Source organism: Aythya ferina (genome assembly GCF_964211825.1).
Source record: "Aythya ferina genome assembly, chromosome: 1".
Classification (NCBI taxonomy): Eukaryota; Metazoa; Chordata; class Aves; order Anseriformes; family Anatidae; genus Aythya; species Aythya ferina.
Window position 1 is genome coordinate 132,380,406 of NC_140296.1, and position 23,653 is coordinate 132,404,058.

Below are 23,653 nucleotides of genomic sequence, written 5' to 3' on the forward strand. Positions count from 1 at the left end.
ATAACCAAAAGCACCTGCTGAAAGTTTACACAAATCAGCTTTCAGTTGCTGCATTTCAGACCAGCTAGGGAAATGCATTTCCTTCCTTTCAAGCACAATAGAAAATCAAAGCTAGCAAAGCTTTTATCAGAAACAAGTTGGGAAAAAAAAAAAAAAAAAAAAACAGACCTACAGACTACACACGTTGTCAAAGCAAAGTGTGCCACACCTTGTAAAGACTATATACAACACTGCTCCGTCCCCTCAGTTTTGATCCCTTTACTCTTTCAAGTTTAGCACATTTACCAAGCCCATTACATAGGAAGTGATATGTTGTGAACTGTTACAATGTGCTGTGGAGAGTTATGGTCAAGACCGGTCTTCAGAAATGCTTTCTCATTGAGGATTTAACTACCGGATCAAGAGCAGAGATTTCTAATATTGAAATCTGCCTGGTGAAATGAATCCAGGGATGAAGGAGAAGCAGCCATTTCTGACTTGCACTTTTCCTTTCTGAGACCTGTCCTCTGCAGCAGTGAGCAGATCTTGCATGACGGGTCTGCCAAGTGGGGGAGTGTGGGAAGGTAGGACCATTGGGTGGATACGTGCTCCTCACCCCCAAATGCTCCAGCTGCTCAGGCACACCTGAGGCCAGGGTTACCCAAAAAGACCATGAAAGTTTATTTTTTTTTTTAATAAAGAAAAATAAGTTTAAGGAAATGTTATTAGTCTTTAGACTACTTATGGAGATATAAAGCTCTGCACATCTTTCCAAGGATATCAGATGATCTTGAGCACTTCTTAGTGATGCTTCATAAAGGCATCCCAAATATTCAGAGGAAGACCAGTTAAGATAGGTGTCATGATGCTTCAAACTGGGAGCTGGGGCTGTCATACTTTATCAGGATGAAGCTAGACAGAGCTTCCTGGAAAACAGAACAGTTCTTCAAAACTCTGATGCAAGCACTGCTGGAGACAACTTCTCCTTTTTAAACTGAATATTACACAATATAAGGCAAAAGCATGGGAAATAGAGATATAATCCTCCCTCTTCCCTGAGATACTCCTGAACGTTTCTCTGAATGGACTTGGAGTTGGGACACCTGGGATGTCCTTAATGCACAAGGTGTTCTACCTCAGGACATGACAGCAGCAGATACAGGGAAAGCAATACTTCTGGAAAATCCAGCATGTGGAGAATCAGAGTTTAGCCTTAATGCTGCAGTGTGGCCCATACTTGGAGATGCAACATCTTGAGGTCTGCAAAATCTTCATGAATAATACCTCCAACTCAACTATTTGCCACTGGGAAGGAAAAGTTAGGGTCACCTTAATCCAAATGCAGTATGGAAAATTGAGAATGAACAAGCTGAAAGTTTAAAAGAGGAAAATAGGCTGAAAGGTGAATTATATGTGAAAGATTTAATTTGGTTATACTTAATTCTAAAAGTCTGTGTATCTGTGTGTTATAGTGACTGGGATGGAAATATTTGGGACAGCTCAGATGAATCTGATAGGAAAATTACTGATTCCATAACAATTGGACCCCTCGTCAAACAAGAAATCACTGCTGATGAATCATGGGGGAACAATCAACTGAGATGAAATACTACTTAAGTTTGAGGTTTCGATGTTGATTATTTGAGAAAAATTCAGGCAGCATATCAAACACGACCTGTGGAGTCAATAGTTAAATGGTTGTGCTGTCTCTGGCATGATAAAGCAGCAGGAGTATCTTTGTTTGCAGGATCAGCAGAAGATTTATATATAAATTTTCCTCACCCTCAGAGGGAATGTCCCCGAACCTTACAGACCTTTGTGATTCAGTGGGCAGAAGGGGTCCATTACCAAGATTGGGCAAAGGAATCTCTGATCACCTGGTGAGCTCCAGATGAACTGCAGGAAGCATTATTACTAGTGGCTATGATAACCTTATTGCATTGAACCAGTGTCCCATGTGATGAACCTAGTCCATGGGTCATTCCTGCTACGTCACTTAATTTGAGGTGTGTTGAGAACGGAGCTGTGGGGCCAGGGAAATGAGCAGTATACAATGTTCAGTGGCAAGGGGGTAACAAGCCACTCCTTGATATGTTGCCCTCACCCATTTGTGATGTACCACCTCCATCTGATTCATACCAAAATACCCAGACTCTATTTTTAGGTTCTGTTTTGGGTTCTGTCTAATGTTTGTTTTATAGCTGAATCAACTCGAAAGGTTAAAAAGACAGGGAAGGGTAAAGCTGCCCTCATTCACCTTCATCAGGACATCCAACACATGAGAGACAGAGAGGCCAGCTCCTGGTAGAGCCCTGATGGGGCTTACATCAAGAAAGATGTTTGATCACTGCCATCATCACATTTCTGAGCAACAGATTTCTAAACTACCTGATATCCAAAGGGATTAAGAGATTTTGTTTTCCCTTCAAGTTGTCTGAACTTTAACATAAGCAGCCAGATAACACCAGCAGCTAGAAAGACTCACCTGGAACAAAGTTCTACCCCGCTTCCCTTAATGATGGACTGTCAATTTGACATGAAATGAACAACAATGTGAGAGACTTTCCTTCCCTCTTATAATTGTTGCTGGTGTTGACTACACCACCCTCAAATGCCAGATGTTGAATTCTGGTGGTTGGCAGAAAAAATCTATGAAATATTTTGGTACCAGCCTAATTTGGTACCACCCTCAAACACCAGATGTTGAATTCTGGTGGTTGGCAGAAAAAATCTATGAAATATTTTGGTACCAGCCTAATTTACTAAACTTACTTCCCAATACTCTGAATTACCAACAGCAACCTCTTAAAGTACACTCCTGTTACAAATAGGAGTAAAGCACCCCCTTGGTGCTTTATAATGCCACAGTACACAAATTCAGGATGGGTGGGAACAAACAGCTGTAATTGCTCCTTTTATTACAACCACACCCAAGCACACCATGTTTTAAACATAACAGCACACAAGCTTCTCTTGATGCTGCCCTGAGAGCTACACAGGCCTGTGAAAATCAATCAGCAGTTACAAACAAATTTGCTTTTGATGTCTTGAAATTATAAAATCTTACATGGAATGCTAATAACACAAATCATCAAAGATGCTATAATCTCACTGGTCCTAGTTCTACACACTATGGTCTGTAGAAAAATGGTTGGCTGAGCACTAACAATAGCTGGAATACATATGGCCCAGACAACACATCTGGCTGTACAAATAGAAATCTCTTTTGGATAATCTGGTTGAGCCAAACATGCTTAATGAAATTTAATTACTCTCCTGATCCACAGTGCTTGTTCTGAAAACATCACAATAATTCCAGGCAAGGCTGGTGGCCTACTGTTTTAACACCTGGATGGTTTTGGCTTTGTGGCATTGATACCTATAAGAGTCTACCACCATGGTGGTAGTTGCACTTTGCATTTTGATTTTAAAATCTAACCCTTAGTTTTCCAAACAACCATTACCTCGTACTTCATAAGCACAGAATGCACAATCCCTTAGCAACAAGATCAACTGCATTTCATAAAGCTATATATTCATTGCTTCTAAACTTGGGTGTTGCCAAACTGGAACGAGCTATTGATAACATCTCCACTGTACCCAATACTACCCAAAATACTACTGTGTATGCTTTAACAGATCTGCAAAGATTAGTTTGCTTTACAATTGGCAATCTAAAATTGCTGGGCCTTAGATCATCTTTTAGCTTCACTTGGAGGAGTTTGTGTATTCATACAACCTGTTGCTTTTATGCTAACAAAGCATAAAAGCCAAATAAAGCCAAAAAGACTGAATATGATGTTAACATTATTCAGCAGCACATCCATACTTTTCACCAAATAGTGCAAAGACAATTCTTGCTTGAAGGCCTGTCCACGGTCTTGGCTGCCAGGCTTCAGAATATGGGGATGGCGTGCCTGACTGCTATTAGCTTCCATTTTAATTGTGGAATCTATGCTTTTCAGTATTGCATCTTGTATCAAACCACCACGTGTATCACTTCTATCTAAACTGGTACAATTTGTGTGTGCTTTATCTGTCAAACCATCCCAGAAGCTCCAGCAACATTGGTCCCAAATGGATGTCTCTTCCACTTCAGACATTAGGTGGCAAGAGAGACACATCACGTATGGTGTAGTCTCACTCCTACTGAGCTTTAACTGGTCATAGGCCAAAGGGTGGAGTCGTGGGAGCATCTACAGAGGCAGCTTGACTGCAGTCAGAAAAGTTCTGACTGCTGAACACAGACAGAAGGAAAAGTCTGCCAGCCTGAGAACAGGCCTAGGAACCAAGGACATCCTTGCAGTGGGGCTGAACATTTCATACAGAGACATCCTGAAGACATTGTGTCATTGATGAGAGCAGAACAGGAAAAGGAGGAATGACATCTCCTGAGAAATTACAGATTGATGTGAGAAATAAAACTTGTTTAAAGGAAAATAATGGAAAACAAGAAACATCATCTATCAGCTGTCTCAGAAAGACCACAATCAACAGCATCCATCGGTTGCCTAAGTGGTGGTGCCCTACACCCTCTCATGTCTCAAGGATATAAAGGGGGATGACGGTTTGTTGCCCAAGACAGAGCTTCACATGCTCTCTTGTTTGTGTTGTTCCTCTTCCCTCCTTAAACAGGCTGAAGCTGCGCTGGAACATCGGGTTGACTGGTGACATGATGATGACTCCTGAACTCTGCAGCACACCACACCCCGTGATGCATACTGGCTCTGAAGCAAGGCTCTGTTCACTACTTTGTTCCCCTTTTGGATCATGACAGTTGCTAACAAAATGACTGCCGCCAAGCAAAAGCACCACACAAAATAAGATTTATAGATTTGAACAACCAAAAAGGTAAAGGAATTAAAGCATTTGTTTGGGCAGGAGTGCCTGTGGGGAAAAAAGGCAAGTCTAGATGAGCACAGAGAAAGGTGTCATAGTCTCAAAGCCAAAAGACACACTACAAGACTTTCATGAGCTTGGGAAGAGCAACCCCTCAGGAGCTAAGTGATAGTACAGCTATGCTGATTTACTGGGGGTACCAGAAAAGATGAGAAGGGTGAACCCAATCTCTCCTGCCAGCACATACCTGATCCAAACCACAATGGTACTTATGGCAAGACTTACTCAATGCTAAACACTATGAATGTGGTCTCACCTCTGTATGGAATAGCCATATCAGTATGGTTTTATATGGCAGTTACAGTAGGCAGGCAGCAACTTGTCTCTATAGCAATTATCAAATTAAAAAAAAAAAATGTAAGATGGATGTAAGATTACTCATAAGTACTTCTTGACACACACAGTACTGGTCAATGGCACAACAAAACCAAACTGACAGCTAATTTTTGCTAAGCCCACTCCCGTCCTCCTCAGACTCTTCCTTAATGCTCCTCTGCCCCTGCTGTAAACAGCCCTGAAAGCTCAAGCACCAAAAAGCTAATTCTGCTGAAGGATTTCACCTTCTTACTCGTTTAGCTCCCACAGCCAGTTTTGCTCCACTGCAGGGTGAGACAGGCACAGGTAGTGGCACAAAGAGAGATGCAGGAAGAGGTGACCAGGAGGCTGCATCATTGTAGTGGTAGCACGTAACTCATCTCAGTAGCAACATCAAATTGCACAGTCTACAACTTCACGGTCCCCAGCTGTGAGATCCCTTGGCCCTGCAAGAACCCTGAGCATGAAAGGCTTCATCAGTGTCACTGATCAATGCCTTGAGAAGCGGTGGGAATCCTGTGAGAAGACAAATCTGGCTCACAGCAGTGAGCTGCACACCTAAAACCAGGCAGATTGCCTTTCACCCAGCATCAGACCTGCTGTTCCTCAAGGATGACTATCACTTTTGTGCTGCTAAAGGAGGGGCACAAGAATGAAAAAAGGGCCATCACTTCTTCCCACAGAGCTGCTGCCTTGAGACAGCTGGAATTTCTACAAGAACCATAAAAAGGGGAATTTGAGCCCCATAAGATTAGCTCCTCAGGCTTCCACAGTAACAAAAATAGCAGCAGCAGTGCAAAGGCAGAGGATCTCAGCAGAAGCTGGTGGGGGATGCATCAGGGTGCAGAAGCAACGAGCCTGTGGTAAGCAGCTTCTCATGCATTAGGAAACACGTGCTGATTTAAGTCATTTTTAGCCAAGGCTGTGGGACTCACCACCTTTCAGCAAGTTCACTGGGTTTAGATTGCTACAGTTACAGGAGTTACATGTATGTGGTTCCTTTCAACTATTTCACTGGGTCTTTCTTCCCCCTGCTACCACAGCGAGCATTTCCACAGCTCCACTGTGAGTGTCCATCCTTCTCCCTCAGACCTCAACCCTTACCCCGGCTCAAACTCTGACCTTTTTCAAGGCATGTCTGCGAGAAACATGACGGCCAGCCATGCTCCCTCCTGACACTGGCTCTTCCGCCTTTCCACTCGCCTCCAAGCCAGCCCATCGCTGCTGGCAGCAGGATCGGTGCATCCCTGCGCTCCAGCTCACCCTTTTCTCCGCATCCTCCTGTTACACTACTGTCGTTCACCTGGACCCAGGGCTTCAGCGCTCACCTCTCCCTTCTCACGTTGCACAGAGCCTTTTCAGGCTGTGGTACAGGCGGGCACCCTACGTGCGGCCCCCGGCACCCCCCCTAGCTCCCTTCAGAAGCCGATGCCTGCGCAGGAGGCCACGCAGGGAACCAAGGGGTGCTCCCCTGCAGAAAGCCCAGCCAGAAGGACGTGCCGCAGCGGGAAGGGAGCCATCCATTCCCGCCGGACCCTCCGCGGCTCTCCCCTACGGTCCAAGGCCAGCTCTTCCCTGCTCCGAGCCCCACGGAGACGAATTTCCAAAAGCAGCTCGGCTCCAGCCCACGGGAAGCTGCTCATGGAAAAGTCTTCCGCGGAAAAAAAAAAAAAAAAAAAAAAAAAACCCTTTTCCCTCAATTCCCCTCCTCCGGACGAGACCCTCGGGCAGCCCTCCCAGGCCCGGTCCCCCCTTTACCCCGCTCACCTCTCTGCCGCTGGGCAGCGCGGCCGGGACGGGGCCGGCACCGGGGTGGGACCGGGGACAGGACTGGGGACGGGACCCCCGCCGCTGCCCCGCCCCGGGGCCGCCTCCGGGCGGAGCGGGGCCGACCCTTCGGGTCCCACCAGAAAGCGGCGGGCAGAGCCGCTGAATTCGCGTTTTCTTTTCTTTTTTTTTTTTTTTTTTTCAGCCCCACCTCTGGATTTAAAAAAAATATATTTTAATATCTTATTTTACTATTTTATTTTATCATCTTTTTCTTTTATTATTTTTTCTTTTATTATTTATTTTATTTCCTCTCACCCGTAATCCTATCCCCGTGTTCGCCTCGATTTTGGGTAAAGCAGCCGCAACGCATCGCCGTGCCTGTCGGGCGGGGGCTGCAACCCAGGCGGATGGGAGTTTCCCGTGCCACCCACTGCCATGGGAAATGATTGCAAAGCAACGCAAATCAACAAAAAATGATGAAATTGCAACAATCAGTTAAATAAATAAATAAATAAATAAAAAATGTAGCCTGTGGATGAGCTGCTTGCAAGTTGCAAGGGAGTTTCATAGCTTGACTGCAAGGTTATGGAACAGCCTGTGTGGGAAGATCACCAGAGATTTTAGGAAATGTGTTAGACAATAAGCATGAATGGTTTACATAGAGGTGATCCTACCTGGAACAGGGTTTGGACACAAATCCTTTAGAGATGCCTCCTAGCCCTGTTTTTCATGACTCCCATGATACAGCACACTAGTTATGCATTACAAAAGCTTACCCATTAGAAACATTTCAACAAAATAAATTATGATGCTGTCCTTAAATAAAATAAAATAAAATAAAATTTACCCACAGTCAAGTAAACTGAAACTGCTTCTTTTTTTTTTTTTTTTTTTTCCCCCCAGAGGTAACATTAAACCCTTTCTTTCATAACAGCAGGCCTGAAATTAAATTGATGTTAAAATGGATTTCAAGATATTTTTCACCATCTTCACTGGGCAGAATTTAGGCTTAAGGAGACAGAGTCACAATGGATGTTCACTCTCCTGTGATCGCCTCCCTGTGCCAACACACAAGGGACAGAGCTGCCCATATGCTCGGAGGGGGTCATGATCCAGCCCAGGCCTGGATGCAACTGAGAGCCTGGCCATGTCTCAGAGAGACAATAGAGTCTGCAGAAGGCAAATTACCACCCCCACATCCACTGCAAACAGTGTGAGACTATGCAAATAACCCTCCCAAAGCACATCGCAGGACAGGAGCAGATAGCTTCCTGTGAGCTCATTTCAGAACCGTAACTCACCTGCATGAACACAACAGTTTTTGAGGGTTTTCAGCCTGGTTTTGACTTGACTTCAGTTTCCTGCCTCCTCTGCCAGCCAGTTTGGTGGCTTGGGTTTGAAGGGAGGGGACAGGCACAGCAAAACAGTTGGCTTCACCCTCATGCCTCATTCAGAACCAGCACACTGATCCAGTGCTAGCCCTGCTGGCAGAGAGGTCCAACCTCATGGAGGGCTTGCGCCAAGTCTGTCCTTGTGGAAGTAGTCACGGCCCTGGCCTCTCAGCATGCACCAAAAGTCATCAACTTGCCAAAGGTGGGGAAAAATGCATGGAGGGCATGGAAGGTGGCCAGTGGGGTCATTAAGCCCTTGCAGTGTTGGTCATGGACATCACTGCTGCTATAGGTACCTCACCTCAAGGGATGGACTGTAGCTGAGGGACCAGCCACAAGCGCCTCTCCAGGCAGCAGGCCCAAACCATGCCACCCATTTCCACCATCCTGCTTGGCCACAACGGGACAGGAACTGGAGTGCAACCCCACTGCCAGGCTTTCACGATCAGATTTCTGTGGAAAGGAATGAAGAAATGAGTTGAATGTCTCAGCTAGCAGGTGCTCACCCCCTCGAAATGAAGTTGCAGAGAGAAGCAGAGTTGGCAGATAAGAAGAAAACCTTTTAGAAGCATTAACTCAGTGCCCTTAGGGTGGTATCAGATTTATTGATCGGTGCTTGCCAGATAAATTTTGCTAGTTGAGTCAACTGCAATTAGAAGCAATGTGTCCAGCAAGCAGCTTAGAAATGAAAACATGATAAGAGGGGAACTGGAACAACATGTTACCTCCAGAAAGATGGCAGGATGTCTGCTGCATAATTTAAACCCAAAGGGAGCTCTGGTACTGCAAGCATAAGAGCCTCCAGTTGGACTAACAGCCAGAAGCCTTCTAGCTTCCACAAAAATGGCCCAAGTGCATATCTGTTTCAGCTTTTACCCTGGTACGCTCACTCAGGACAGGAATAAATATGAGCAACACCAATGCATCTATGTTTGGCTGTGAGGAGCTGCAGGAAGAGCTGAAATAGATGGGATGTGTGGAAATCACAGATGCTTTCCGGCTGTGAGAGTTTGAGATTGCAAAAGGTTTCCCTGGCCTGAAACCAAAGAGTTGAATTAATAATCTGCACCAAATTGCATTGAATCATACTAGAATGTTTTCTGCCAATTGCATCAAAAAACTTCAAATTGTGTAACATTTAAATGACAAAAATGAAGAAATGTTTCAAAAGGAATAATTGTTTTCAGTTGCAGGGAAAATTTTTGGCTAGGAGGAGTCAAATTTGGATATATATACTATTATATTTTTGTTGGCCAACCTTTACTTGCCTACATCATGCTTTCTTTTAATTTGGATATTCACTAAAATTTACTCTTTCTTACTAGTGTTATAAGTTGGACCACACAATTTACTGGTCTATTGAAATTATTTTATTAATCAAGTAAGCAGACACGAGCAAAACAGTGCTGGGCAGCTGGGGAGTCTCTGCTCCACCATGGCATGCAACTTCCCCTTTCCAGTGTCGCTGTTTTATAGCATTGAAGTTCCGGCTTGTCGAGACCTGTCGAGACCTGTCGACTTGTCAAGACCTGTCCTGAGACTGCGCAGTCTGTTGTTGGGGGTCGTTATTCTTCCTCCGGTGATCATGCGTTGTGCTTGTGTTCAGGTGGGGGCAAAACAGGATGTCTTGCGGTGGGTGGGTGGTATCTTACAAAATCTTTGTTTTAACAAGGATGTTCACCCAACTCCCCTTCCCCATTTGTCCCCATGTTACAATGCCGTGAGTTGTGAAACCTTATCTCCTCAGTAGATTCTTTAAATTCTCAAGGACAATGAACAAACCCCTACTAATTTATCACAATCCCTCCTTTTTCTTTTTCTAACATATTTTGTTCAATGAATTTTTGCAATATCTGCTTGCTGAGCATCAAAGTTTCTGCGTTGTCCTCCTCCTGCTCAAGAGATTCATACTTAGCACGCACAAGCATAAGATGAGCAGCTTCTAATCGACTTTTCACAATTGTGATTACTTGATTGAATATACATGGTCCAAAAGTCAGTGTTAATATAAGTAACAACAAGGGGGCCCTGCTATGGTTGATAGCAGGGTAGTAAGCCAAGGTGAGTAATTAAACCAGGATTCATACCAATTCTGACGAGCCTCATTTTCCCTTTTGCGTTTTTCTAATCCTTCCCGCAATTTAGTCATTGTATCTCTTACCACCCCAGTATGATCTTTACCAGATGGTATTCAGCCACTGTGTGATGGGTATACGTATACTCTTCAGTGTGGTATAGAATCCTTGGTATAATGACCACCTGTACACAAAAATCATGAGATGTGTTAAACAATTTTAAAGATAAGCAAGGAGTGACTCCCAACAATGAACATACCCACCTAGTGTTATTTGCAGGAATTAACCATTTGTGTGTTTGGTACACATTTTTTTTTCAGTGGCATGGCACAGATCATTTTTATCTCTTGGAACTGTGCCGATACATCTACCTTTTCCCGTAACTTGGGTCAAAGTTATCCCGATTTCCTGACCCCAACTGCACTTGGAAGAATTTGAATATGGGGGCTTAACACTTACACATAGCCAGTACCCTTCAGTTATCTCCTCGGGTACAACCCCTTTCTTTTTTCACAATGCTTGGAAGCAGTGTGGGAAAGGATAACTGTCAACTTATTAGAAAACACTGTAGTAGGTTGGGCAGTCCCAGGTATCTTTACAGTCTGGACAACCAAACCTTCCCCTATTAACTCTTTATTAGGGCCCGACTACCTTGGAAGTCTCGGGTTTTTCCTTCTTTATTAGTATGAGTCCTCCCCTATCTGTTCCGTGTTCGTAAAATCTGACATGTTTCCTAGTACCCAGCTAGTATCATCCAGGTTTGTTATATTTATATATAGAACCTTGCATATTTCTTTATTTCCGTGGAAGGTTCCTGTATATCCTATACCATGCCCTCGCCACCTGTAACGGGGATCCAATTGTCGGTTACAACCTTGCAGCCCATATCCTACTCGTAAGAATTTATCCCGACCAGCCCCGAGTGTCCAGTCTGTAGCAATGGTTTCACACCCCCGGTATGCACAATAATACACGTTCAGGCATTTACAGTACCCCTTTCCCGGGTTAGAACTTGGGCAGAAATAAAATCCCATATATTCCCAGCATCAGGGCCTCAAGATCAGCCGACATAGTGTAGAAGTAAAGCTTGCCCCCCCCGATGTTATCCGGGTTGCAATAACCTGTTGATCTTCGAATCGACTTAAAGTCCATTTAAAAGGTTGGTGGGGGTGGTGTTGAGTCGCTATGCAGGATGAAATCACTGCGAGAACCCCCAAATACCGATAGGAATGGCTGAGGCCCATTTCTTTCCCCACTTATTCACTCCTCTGCCTCACTCGTCAGTTGGGTTGCAGCCAACTACGAGGTTTTAGTTCTTCTCGGCAGCAGTAGTGTTCTTCAGGGGAGAGCCTCTACCTTAACCCACGGTACCTATCGAGTTCGTCGCAATGTGAGCTTCAGGTCTTTGTTTCCTGGAGCGATCTCCCACTTCTCATCACAGATGGGTCCTTTAACACGGCTGGCATGTGTCCATCCTTTCTCCATAGTCCAGATGACTGTTTCTGTAGTAAGCAAAACAACATAGGGGCCTTCCCCATCGTGGTGTTAAAAAAAAGTCTCTTTCCAAGTCTTAATTAGAATTGAGGGTGATCAAGTGGCAATTCCAAGTCATAGGGCATACCATATAGCATTTCAAAAGGAGAAATTCCTACATCAGTTCTGGGCTGCGTCCATATGTTTAACAGTGCAAGGGGTAAGCATTTTAGCCAAGAAGCCTTAGTTTCCAGCATAAGGTTTGTTAGTTGTTTCTTAATTTCACCATTCATTCGCTCTACCTTTCCAGAAGAGGAGGGGTGCCAGGGGCTGTGAAAATCCCATTCAGTCACGTGGTCAATTAGGACAAACAAGTAACTCAGTGAAGTCTACCTGTATACTTTGGAAAGGTCAAAGCCCTGGCTCCCGTCCCCCTCTAGATAGGTTACAGAAGACCTTTTTATTTACCCTTTGACATATAGTACATCCTCTGCATGTGTGCTTCCCTAAAGTATATATTTCTACACAGACATGCTTTCTTAGAACAACATCACACGTTGCTTGCACCTCCCAATGACTCTTCTGATGTAAAACAGTTAATATTTGCCTCATTATCACTTTATTCAGCATTTCTCTCCCATCAGGGAGTATCGATTTTCCTTAAAATGATCCACATATTTGTAACATTAATACCTCCTTGGGAGGTTGTAATTGCTCCAAAACCTTTTTTAGAATTTACCCAAATAGATAGGTGGCCCTGTAAACCCCTGAGGTAAAATTGTCCACCTATATTGTTGCTTCCGCCCCCATTTCAGGGTCTTTCCAGTCAGAGGTGAATATACACGTATGTTTGCTCTCAGGCCAGAGAGCACTCCATTCATAACACTGTTATTCCAGTCTAACAATTTACTATTTGAATGCCCAATTTAATCATCAAATCCCTTCCCAACAAGTTAGTATCCACCTTGGATACATACAATAATTGCCCAGTGATCATTTTATCCCCTGGTCTCAGCTTAGTATTCCCCAAAAATGGCACTGTTATCCCAGTACCTTCTACCCCCATCACATTTAGGGTTTCATTAGTTAATTTAATCCCTGATACTTTACAGGTCAGTAATGACTTAACTGCCCCAGTGTATTGGGTTTGATGGCAGGGTTCAGGGGGGGTGTGAGGGGTGTGGGGGTGGGAAACTGCAGTGGCAGCCCCCGTGAGAAAAACCCAGAAACCTCCCCGTGGCAGATAAGGGACAATTTCATTTGGCCCCAAAGGGGCCCACTGCTGCCCAGAGCCAAGCCATGAGCAATACAGTCCGTGCCTCTGTGAGAGCACATCCACGAAAACAAACAAACAAAGAAACAAACAAAAACCTGCTGCTCAACAGCAGTTGGGAGAGCAAGAAACCTCCCCGCAGACACCAAAGTCAGTGCAGAAGGAGGGGGAGGAGGCGCTCCAGGCGCTGGAGCCGAAGCCCCCCTGCGGCCGCTGGAGAGGCCCCTGGTGGAGCGGGCTGTTCCCCCCTCCTGTCCCCCTCCCCGATGCTTGGGAAACTGACCAAACACCACAGCAAATATGCAAATATACCAAAACTTCTAGACTGTTACTTAGATAATGCCTACATCCTCTTTCCCTGCTCATTCAACTTCAAACAGCTCTGTTAAATACTACATGCCACACCTTTAACACCTTCAGCAACCCTTTTAACACTTCCTTTATCTTTCTCCAGCCCGTACTTTTCTAATACCAACACCAAAGGCTCAGTCAGAGTCCAACTTAATTCCATACCTTTTCCCTCCAAGATACTGAAACAACATATCAATCAATATACTATATTTCATCCCATTTTCCTTCTTTCCACAAAAACAACATTGACTGTAATATGGTGTTATAATTAATAGTTCCATTTAGGGGCCACTCCACTCCATCCTCTAGTTTATAAAGTGGCCACCATTGATTACAATATTTGATAAGAGTTCTTTACTTTCTGTACCCTCTCACCCCACTATATCCCTCCAATGTGTTAGTATACATCCTAGAGGGCTTTTCCTCGGGATTTCTTTGCTTTGAATTTTCCTATTGTAATCTACAGTGGTTAATATTCCACTGTTTTCCTAGAAGCTCTTTACTAGTCAATCCCAATCCCTCCAAAATCCACAATATATAGATACACAAGTAAAATCAGACCACTGTAAATTAACTGCCTGTTGACAATTATACTGAGGACATTTAAACCTGATGAGCCGATAATATGCATGGGCAAATTTTGTTCCCTTAGACATACACCTCAATGGCAGTTCTTATATTTACATATTAACATATGTATAAAAGAATACTTTAACAAAAATGCCCAGGCTTTTATATATACAATATACAATGTACAGTTATTATTCCAGTTAGAATTATTCCTCAGCAGCTGCAAACATTATGCCAGTTGCCATTAAAGCTCACTTACCCTCCTCCTGTCCTTTTCTTAAAATCTCAGACATCCCCGGAGTTAATGGGGATGGCCACATATTCCATTCCTGGCTGGGGTCCCCCCATCGCTATTTCTCGTAGGGGATGTAATCCCTCCCTTAAAGCAGATTTCTGATTTCTTGCCCTGCTTCTGGTTACCGGCCCCTGTGTTTCATGATCCGATTCCAATTCTCCTGGATTAGCTAATTCGGGGAGTCCATTAAGGACGGGAGCCGTTGATGCGGGCGGTGGAATATAGGGCGGGGGCGGTGTCGGGACTTCCAAGTCCTTTCTCTTTTTATCCTACCTTCCTTTTTCTTTTAGAGGATATAGATGCATCCTCGTATCTGAATTTATCCAGAGGTGCGCATACTCACTTTCTTCCAGACTAAAGAGTTCCTTTGAGTTACATAAATATTTAGGCCTGACAAACCCAATCTTCAAAAGACCCAAATACAGGCCAACAAAGGTGGTCTCCTCGAATCTGCTTACCACCCCAAACTTCAACACAATAATGTATCATTTTTACTTTATTCCTTCCCCGCCTAAAAAGGGAATCCTGCCAATTTTTAATCATTAATCCCGGGGTAACCTAACATCAGACGTTACCCCACCCATGAGACCAGAAGGCTTACTCTTCTTCTGTCCCATCTTCCGGAACACCTTCACACACACATGCATGGATCGCTTCCCCCTTTTCGTGGCCCAGTCCCTCGCGGGATGTGGGAACCGCACTACCGAGGGGTCCACACTCGCTTCGTCCGCAATTGGACGTCTCGTTTGTTATGTTCCGGGATACCCAACCCCAACCGAACGGATCACCGGCCTATACTTACCCACCCCGCGGGTCTTCGTTCGGGCTTCGTGCACAAAGGTTGCCTGGGGTTTACCGGTTTTATTTGCTTGTGTCTAATTTTGGGTTCGTCGGTGAAGGATTTGAATGAAAGTAGTCCTAGAGAAGGCCGCTGAAATCAGTGGGGCGCCCCCTCCGAAGGTCTTTCAATCAGATTGCCTTCATCCGAGTCACGGCACCAAATTGTTATAAGTTGGACCACACTATTTACTGGTCTATTGAAATTATTTTATTAATCAAGTAAGCAGACACGAGCAAAACAGCGCTGGGCAGCTGGGGAGTCTCCGCTCCACCATGGCATGCAACTTCCCCTTTCCAGTGTCGCTGTTTTATAGCATTGAAGTTCTGGCTTGTCGAGACTTGTCGAGACCTGTCGAGACCTGTCGACACCTGTCCTGAGACTGCGCAGTCTGTTGTTGGGGGTCGTTATTCTTCCTCCGGTGATCATGCGTTGTGCTTGTGTTCAGGTGGGGGCAAAACAGGATGTCTTGCGGTGGGTGGGTGGTATCTTACAAAATCTTTGTTTTAACAAGGATGTTCACCCAACTCCCCTTCCCCATTTGTCCCCATGTTACAATGCCGTGAGTTGTGAAACCTTATCTCCTCAGTAGATTCTTTAAATTCTCAAGGACAATGAACAAACCCCTACTAATTTATCACACTAGCAGCCCACTTTGAAAAAAAAAAAGTCATAAAAGCCAAAATTGACAGAAAATCCCAAACTGACTCCACCAATGTTGCAGCTGATAACAAGTGTCCAAAGCTGTGAAGCTGTATGGTTGTCACAGAGCTGCCAGGGTCAGTATTTGCCACCCACCGCTCGCTGGACACCTTGTCCCAGGGGCAGAACATGGGGCTTTTCTGAATTTGCAAAAAGGAGCAGAAGCATCTTCCATACCCAGTACTGCAAGCAATAAAGCACTCCTGTTGAACTGTACAGCTTAAACTTCTTTGGGATGTAGATAGGGTTAACACATAATACAATGAGGACAAATGATGCTTTTGTTCCTGCTTCCCACCCCCCCCCCCCAGGCAGAAAGGCCAGTGATGAATGATGAAGCCTTTTGTTGGATATATAATTTAAGGATTTTTGTTACGCTTAGAATGCAAATTACTCTTTACTCAGGCTATTGAGAAGTAAAATATATTTAGGACTATGTAACTAGGTGGATGCAGAAGATCCATTTTCAAAGATCAGCCTGGCTCTTCACTGATCAACTGCTGCTTTCAGGTTGAAGCAGATGCACCATTTTGGTATGAAAAGAGCTTTTGCCAAGCTGAATTCCTAGGAGCCATACAGGCTTTCTGGTGTTTGCCACTTCCAGATGAGCCGCCCACTTTTCCTGCTCACAGCATCCCTGCTCAGCCCCCCCTGCAGCAGCTGGGATGATGCCCAGGCCTCTTGAGCACAAGTTCAGGACCTTGGTCTTAAAGACCAGCAGGTGTTTAAGCATTGCCCTAGCCACGTGCTGGCAGTGCCATGCAAGCCAGAACCCCCACATCACCAAAAACAACCAGGACGGACCTGCCCCTGGTGAAACAGACCCAGACATGGGATGAGGCATGTCAGCATTGCAGAAAGACCTGCCGAAATGCCAGGGAAAACATCATTATGGAAGACATTTTCTCCCCCTGAGGCAAACAATGCTAACAGAGAGCACTTATCAAGTTTAAGGTAAGTATTTAATTAGCAAAACAGAGCCCTTTTGTTCCTACGCAAAACTGCTTGCCTTAGTCGAGGTTTTCCTGGTCTCCAGCAGATGACCTGCTTGGGATTTGGCAGCATTTTCTGCATCTCATCCTCTCCTTGAAGTTTGGTGGTCTTCCAATAACCACAGTGCCTTCTCCATGCATTGTGTTGGGCTTCAGTCTGGATTGTGTGGGTTTTTTTTGTTCGTTTGGTTGGTTGGTTGGTTTGGTTTTGTTTGTTTTTGAAAAGCACTGTGCAGGTCTGGCTTTGACCCTTGGCACTGCACTGGGATGAGGGGGTAAAAACACCATTGCTTGCTGGGCACAGGAGGACAAGGAAGGAATCTCTTGCCTGCCTGTCCCTCCAACACACTGCAGCCCAGGGCTCACCCACCATGCACCCTCTTGCTTTGCACTGCAGCAGGCAGGTGGCTCCGCTCAGCAGCTTTGTAGCAGTGCACTGCAGAGGGGCCGTCATGCCAATCTGGCCAGAACACTCCTGTCAAGGGCTTCGGGGAAACACAAGGCATTTCTGCCTGTGATATCTTTTAAATGCCTTCCTTCCTTAGTCCTGAATCTTGCAGCAAGTGTAAGAAGCTGAGATAGGGAACAAGATAAAGGATGTTGACTCCTAGGTCTTAGCTAGCACAATTGTATGTTAATAACCCCAAAGACAAGGGAGTAAAAGACTGTATGCATAGGTAATGGAACCAGCAAGAACTGGCTTGACTGCTGAAGCCTGTCAAAGGCAGGAAAAGTCAGAATATTAGCAGGGAGGAAGACTTCTGATCTTCAACAAAAGACCACCAGACTACACTGGATGACCACTCAAGGACACCAGTATGCATACAAACAGAGACAGAACCTACGTTACTGATTCTTCAGAGACCTGATGCAAGAGACTTACAGGAAATGAAAGGAATATGTATATATATACTACAAATATAAGCACACTGCCAGTAACTGTTGGGATGCAAATTAGGTGGAGCTATCCCCCTTGCGCCCGGCATGTTGCACAGCACTGAATAAACATACCTGCTTTATAACTATTCTGAGGTTATAGAGTCTGATTTCTGCAAATCAAAGCAAATAAAAAAATACCATACTCAGGAACACCAGCAAAGTTTTCAGTTTCTCATACCTCCCCTCCACCCCCAAGTCCCACTCCCCACATCTTTAAGAAGAAGTTTTCTGAAGAAAAGTAAGGACTTCACATCCTTACTTTTTTTTTTTTTTTTTTCCCCTCTGTTTATGCAGCATGGCTGTGGTTCTCCGGTATGTGGGCTTCAAGGGGTGTTGGGTTTCAGCCAGGGGATTGCAACATGCACGGGAAGCAGGAGGGGGATCCACCTCTTTCTGCTATGTCCTGGGAACAGGGATCAGCACAAAGTGACTTTGAAGTCACTTGTAAAACCCCATATGGGTCTGCAGACTGTGTTTTCTTTCCTTTCCCTATAATGCCAGGGGAGCATCTTACCAGCAAGCCTAAGGCCGCCTGGAAAATGTCATCCAGTGCATTATTTCCTCTGCCAGAGGGATATTTATAGAGACCATAAATCCTGTTGTCATGATCAAGACACATCAGAGAGGACCCACGGGAGCAGAGCATCTCTCTGGCTCTGCAGAATCTGCGCCATGTGGGGATCCTGCTGACAGCGTGGTGCCACCTGCCCGGCCCATCCAGGGGCTGGGCGTCCCCACCTCATCCAGACCTCACCTTACTTCATTGCCCAAATTCGCTATATTTCACATATATTTGCACCAGCTGGGCTAGCCAACCCTGTACCACCCAGAAGGCTGTGTATTTTGGACATTAACTTAATTTCTAAGAAGTTTCTCACAAAAACAAGATCATTTCCCCTTATCTGAGCAGTCTGAAGTTATTAAACATTTAACATAACAAATCTAACGAAACACCACCTTCATCTTCTGGAAAGCACAATTCTTTGAGTTCAGGCCAGCTCTTGTTACAGGCTGCCTAAATTTATTCATGGAAAAACAAACATGTGCTTTAGATAGACAGATGTTTGCAGATCTAAATTGCCAAAATGGTATCAGGCCTGCTGTGAATCTTATCAATACCACTCACTGGGCAGTGCTGCCCAGAGCAGCTCCATAATGTGACGTTATGGCCATGGAAACAATCTGAAGAACACACCACTAATCCACAACAACCAGGCCAGGTCTCCCCAAACACCCATGGCTCTTGGCATCTGTGGTTACCTGAGGACCACCAGGCAGCTATTTAACCTGTATTTCCTTTCTGTTGAGGCTTTATCTCATTTCCATAAGCATAGGACATTGTGCTGCAAGATAGCCATAGGGTAGAAAACTTCAGTGCAAACCCATATGGGAGGCAAAGAGGAATAGAAAGGCCATACAACTTTTTTGGAAGATGGGCAGATACTGATGGCCATATAAGCTGGGTGCCACTAGCACCCACTGTTCCCCAAGACCCCGTTTTTCAGAATGGGGCCATCTTTGCTTGAGGAGGCCACAGTGAGTGAGAGATGGAAGCAGTAAGGCCAATGGGTAACAACAAGATGTGTCCACTGCAGTCCTAGATGGGAAACCCAACAAAATGGGAGGAAAGCAGGTGGAAAGGGAGGGTCCCCTGGAAAAAGAGGTGCACTGGATGATCACAACAAGGAACAACCACCCAGAGCTTGCTGTGGTGGGGTGTGGCTGGCTAACCCCAGTGCCACCACAGGTAACTTCTGACACACCACCATCACTGCCCCAGTGGCACTGAGGGCTCCCACCCAAGGCACAAGCCCTGCTGCAGCCCCCAGTTGTTCCACCCATCAGCCCAGCCACTCCTGTTGTCCCAGGCCTGGTTGTCCCAGGCCTGGTTGTCCCAGCTCAGCAGGGACATGGATATGTGGGATTCAGGCTGGCAGAGCCTAGGAGGACAGGAGCAAGCAGCTGAAGATGTCAGTCTCTTCTCCATGGTCTTCTCCACAGCTACAGCTGTAAGCAAGAGCAGAGCCTGTCAAGCCTAGCCCCCAGCCCAGGTGAGTGCTAATGGCATGCAATGAAGCCTTGCATTTCAGTATGGAGAGAGTAAAGCAAACAGCCGGCAAGCATGGTACTGGGCAGGTTAATGATTAAACTTCAGCAAGAGTGGAAACTTCAGCACTACAGAGCAGAGGCAAAACAATACCATAACCTAGCCAACCTCCCACCTCATGAAAAGCTTGGCCACTTCTATGGGCAATGGGTGGGGAAGGTTACCTCAAGCCAGGTCACCTACACCGCAGAAATAAGCTATTGTGAATCACATCTGGTACCAATGTCAGATGCACCACAGAGGGGACCAGGATGGAAAATGGGAGTAAGAGATGAATAGAAAACACTTTTCCACACTGGAAAGTCCACCAGACCAAGATGAAATGCACACAGCTTCCACAATCACCTGAAAGTCTTATTTCTCAGACACACAAACCAAGAATACCTGGTTTTACCCAAAAACACTGACATAACATTTGAGTGCTTGATGAATAAAATGTAGTCACTGGGACACGATGCTTCACACGTTGCACAGAAACAGAGGTGAACATCATTGGATGTAGGAGGGGCTATGACAGATTAAGGAAAGTCTTGAGTTAACACAGGTGAAAGCAGGCTGTCAGGGGCTTGTGTTTTAAGAAACTACAGATGAAGTTGCATCTACTCAGCAGACAATAAGTTCTCTCATCTTCATTCAAGGGAAGTCACATGCTTTACCTGATTAATCCCCCTGAGTTTTGGTCGTCTCTGTGGCTATACTACACAGATGCTTTCTGTGCAAAGTTCCAATGGTTTATCAAGAGAAGGAAATAGGAAGCTGCAGCTGCATCAACAGGCTTTGCAGAAATATTTCAAAACCTCAACAAAAAAAAGTAAAAGAGCAAGCCATCTTATACAAGGCACTACAGTGTTAATGTATATGTTCCTGGCAGACTTGCAATCAACCATGTGCATGAACCTTCCCAAATACTCTCCAGAAAATTAAGCACACAGAAAACCCACCTGGGCCTGCCTGTCACCAACCCCTGTTTTTGGAGCTCCAGCAAAACTTTCCTGTCTCACACAGCTCTGTCCATGCCACCACCTTTTGCCAGGAGCTGCTCAAAATCATGTCCCACCCGTGGTGAGGTGGGACCCACCTTGCTGCAGGTAGGTGGCTAAAGCTCCCTACACCTCACCTGGAGGAGACAAGTAGGTTTGGCCAAAAAGTCATTGTGCTTAACTCTCTGGCTTCTTCCTGGGGAGAAAAGAGAGTGAGAGAAAGTGTGAGTGTCTCAGCCCAGATATGGTGGCCATGTCCCTGTAATTAGCCGGGGCCAGAGCTACTCATCCTCTGACCTGGAGGCTCAGGATACAAAGATGAAAAACCACACTCTATCAGGCCATGCTTCTGATGGATAAAAAGTGGGGGGGAGGGAGTGGGAGAGAGTCTCCATGTGAGCCTGCATTCACTCATTATCAGCACTTACATTGCAATTCTGATGTTTCCCCAAAATAATGTATGATGCAGTGAGCTGCAGGTTTGGAAGCTGTGGGATGCCCTGGCTGTGCACAGGCCCATGCTCAGTCTCACCATGGCTAAAAATGGGTGAGCACCAGGCACCCCACATGATTTTATGCCTGCTACCTTGTGCAAACATTTGTTATTCAAAGCCACACAAGCTAATGGCTGTACAGGAAGACACTCAGCTCTCTGAGAGCTTCCTGAGGTTTTATGGTGAGGCCTCTCTGAAGATGCAGCTAATTGAGCACAACAAAGTGCTGAAAATGACACTCTTGTGGATAACTATTGGGTTCAGCCCAGAAAAGCACTTAAAAAACCCTAAGTCCTCCCAGTAAAGCCTTTCTTCCCCCACAACGAGGCTGCAAAAGCCCTGCTGGAGACATAGCAGTGGGGACTCCTGCCAGGCAGAGCCATGGCACTGGGCACCAAACACAAAGCATGGCTGTTGGTGCAGAAGTTCACACCACCAGGACACAGGGAGGGAACTTCACTTCCAGGAGAAGACATTCCCACTTGTGTGCCAACAAAGGCACCAGCATCAAACCTCCTTTGCTGGCTAGAGGAGGCCCCAGCAGCACAGACATGAACTGCTCTTCATGCCAGCAGAAGAGGCACACCAGCCTTCACAAATCAGTTTAAGGTTGGGAATCAGAGAGTCTCCGTGTGATATTGACACCAGTGCACTGCTGTGGTAGTCATCAGCACCTGTTCTTCTTCGAACTTCAGCAACCCCACAACAGAAGGAGCCTCCGAGAGACCAGGCAAGGCAGACAGCTGTTTGATCTGTCTCCAAGGCTTTATGCCAAAAGCCCACCAGTACCTTCGGGTCCTTGAAGTACCCTCTCCTGAGGTAGTCTATGCCAAGGATGCATGGATGACTGGCCTCCAGGCCAGTCACAATGGGGTGCTTTTGCCACTCATTCCCAGTTAGGCTCACTTCGGCCTCCAATACCGTTAAACAGGATGGGTCCTGCCCCTCAGTGTCCTGGTGGTGTCAGGGTACACTGTGCACCAGTGTCCACTAGAGCCTTGTACTCCCTGTGGGTCTGATGTGACAGGTCAACGAACACACACCGTCCAGTAAATCCGGTCATCCCTTTCCTCTGCCTGGCTGGAGGCAGGGCCCCTCTAGTCCTGCTCACAGTATTTGTTACTCAGTTCTTGTAAATGCAAATCAGAGGTCCCTTTATCAAGATCAGAAGAAGTAATAGTGGTGACTATTGTTTGATAGGCACAGGTCAAATCTCAGCACAATGCAGAGAGCTGTGAATCCCTGTCGTTGCTGGGGTTGGGGCACACCTTTTTTAAACATTCTACCAGCTTTTTATAATTCCACAATTGTTCAGGGGTAAATTCCCAAACCATCAGAGGTGACAACTGTGATATGTATCTGCCTACATGTATACTCTCACATATACCTTGCCATAACCATCCAGCCTTGGGGCAGATCTCTAGGTGGTATTCTTAAATAGTTATTTAACCTTAGACAAAAACAAAAACATATTCTGGAGACATAGCAATATAATCATGCTGCTTTGAAGGATATTCAAAATTTTCAACTAACCTGGAGTAGAGAGATGGAGTAAGGGAAGGTGAAAGAGCAGAGCAAAGTGTCCTCCTTTGTCTCCCTCCATAGATTGGCCCTCCAAGGAGAAAAGGTAAAGAGTGTAATTGTTAATAGTTTCCAAGAGATTGTTCTCAAAGGATGAAGATGACGGCAATGCTGAATACAAATGCCAGATTAGGCTCATGACTGGAAATTTTACCATATCATGAGCCAGTGTTACACTGTACAGCAAAGTGATAAAATTAAAAGCAACCTTAAACCAGGCCCCAGAGATGATAAAAAGCACAACTGGGAGCATATAGCATATATAGCAAGTAAGGGGTTACAATACGTAACTTTGAGAGTCAATAAATCAACATCACAGCCAGCAGCTATTAAACAAATACAATAAACCAATGTGTTCTCTCTGACACTCTCTGGTCAGATCTATTCTTATCCCAAGCCTCTGTGCCCTACATTGGACACCAGAAAGGACTGTTGTGCTTTAACCCAGCGGGCAACTAAGCACCACACAGCTGCTCACTCACTCTCCTCCAGTAGGACTGGAGAGAGAATCAGAAAAATGAAATAGTAATAATAACAAAAAAGCAAAACCCATGGGTTGAAATAAAGACAGTGGAACAGGGCAAAAAAAGAAAAGAGCATAAAAATAAAAATACACAAAGTAATCCATG

General features: G+C 45.3%; 1 protein-coding gene across 9 annotated transcripts in view; it reads right to left on the reverse strand.

Moving 5' to 3' along the window:
- A4GALT (alpha 1,4-galactosyltransferase (P1PK blood group)) overlaps positions 1-21,103 on the reverse strand; it is a 34,857-nt gene extending 13,754 nt beyond the window's left edge. For 2 of the 9 annotated variants that reach the window (XR_014688337.1, XM_084505793.1), the window contains exon 1: positions 8,265-12,722. Coding sequence is in view for 6 of the 9 variants with exons in the window: in XM_084505793.1 (XP_084361919.1) it covers positions 8,265-8,270 (6 nt within the window). In the remaining 3 variants the exon portion in view is untranslated. Of the gene's footprint in view, positions 1-6,960; positions 7,052-8,264; positions 12,723-15,193; positions 16,145-21,086 lie in introns of those variants that run through there. The other 7 variants (XM_084505798.1, XM_084505796.1, XM_084505797.1 and 4 more) reach the window with 7 other exon arrangements.
- Positions 21,104-23,653: the final 2,550 nt, after the last annotated feature.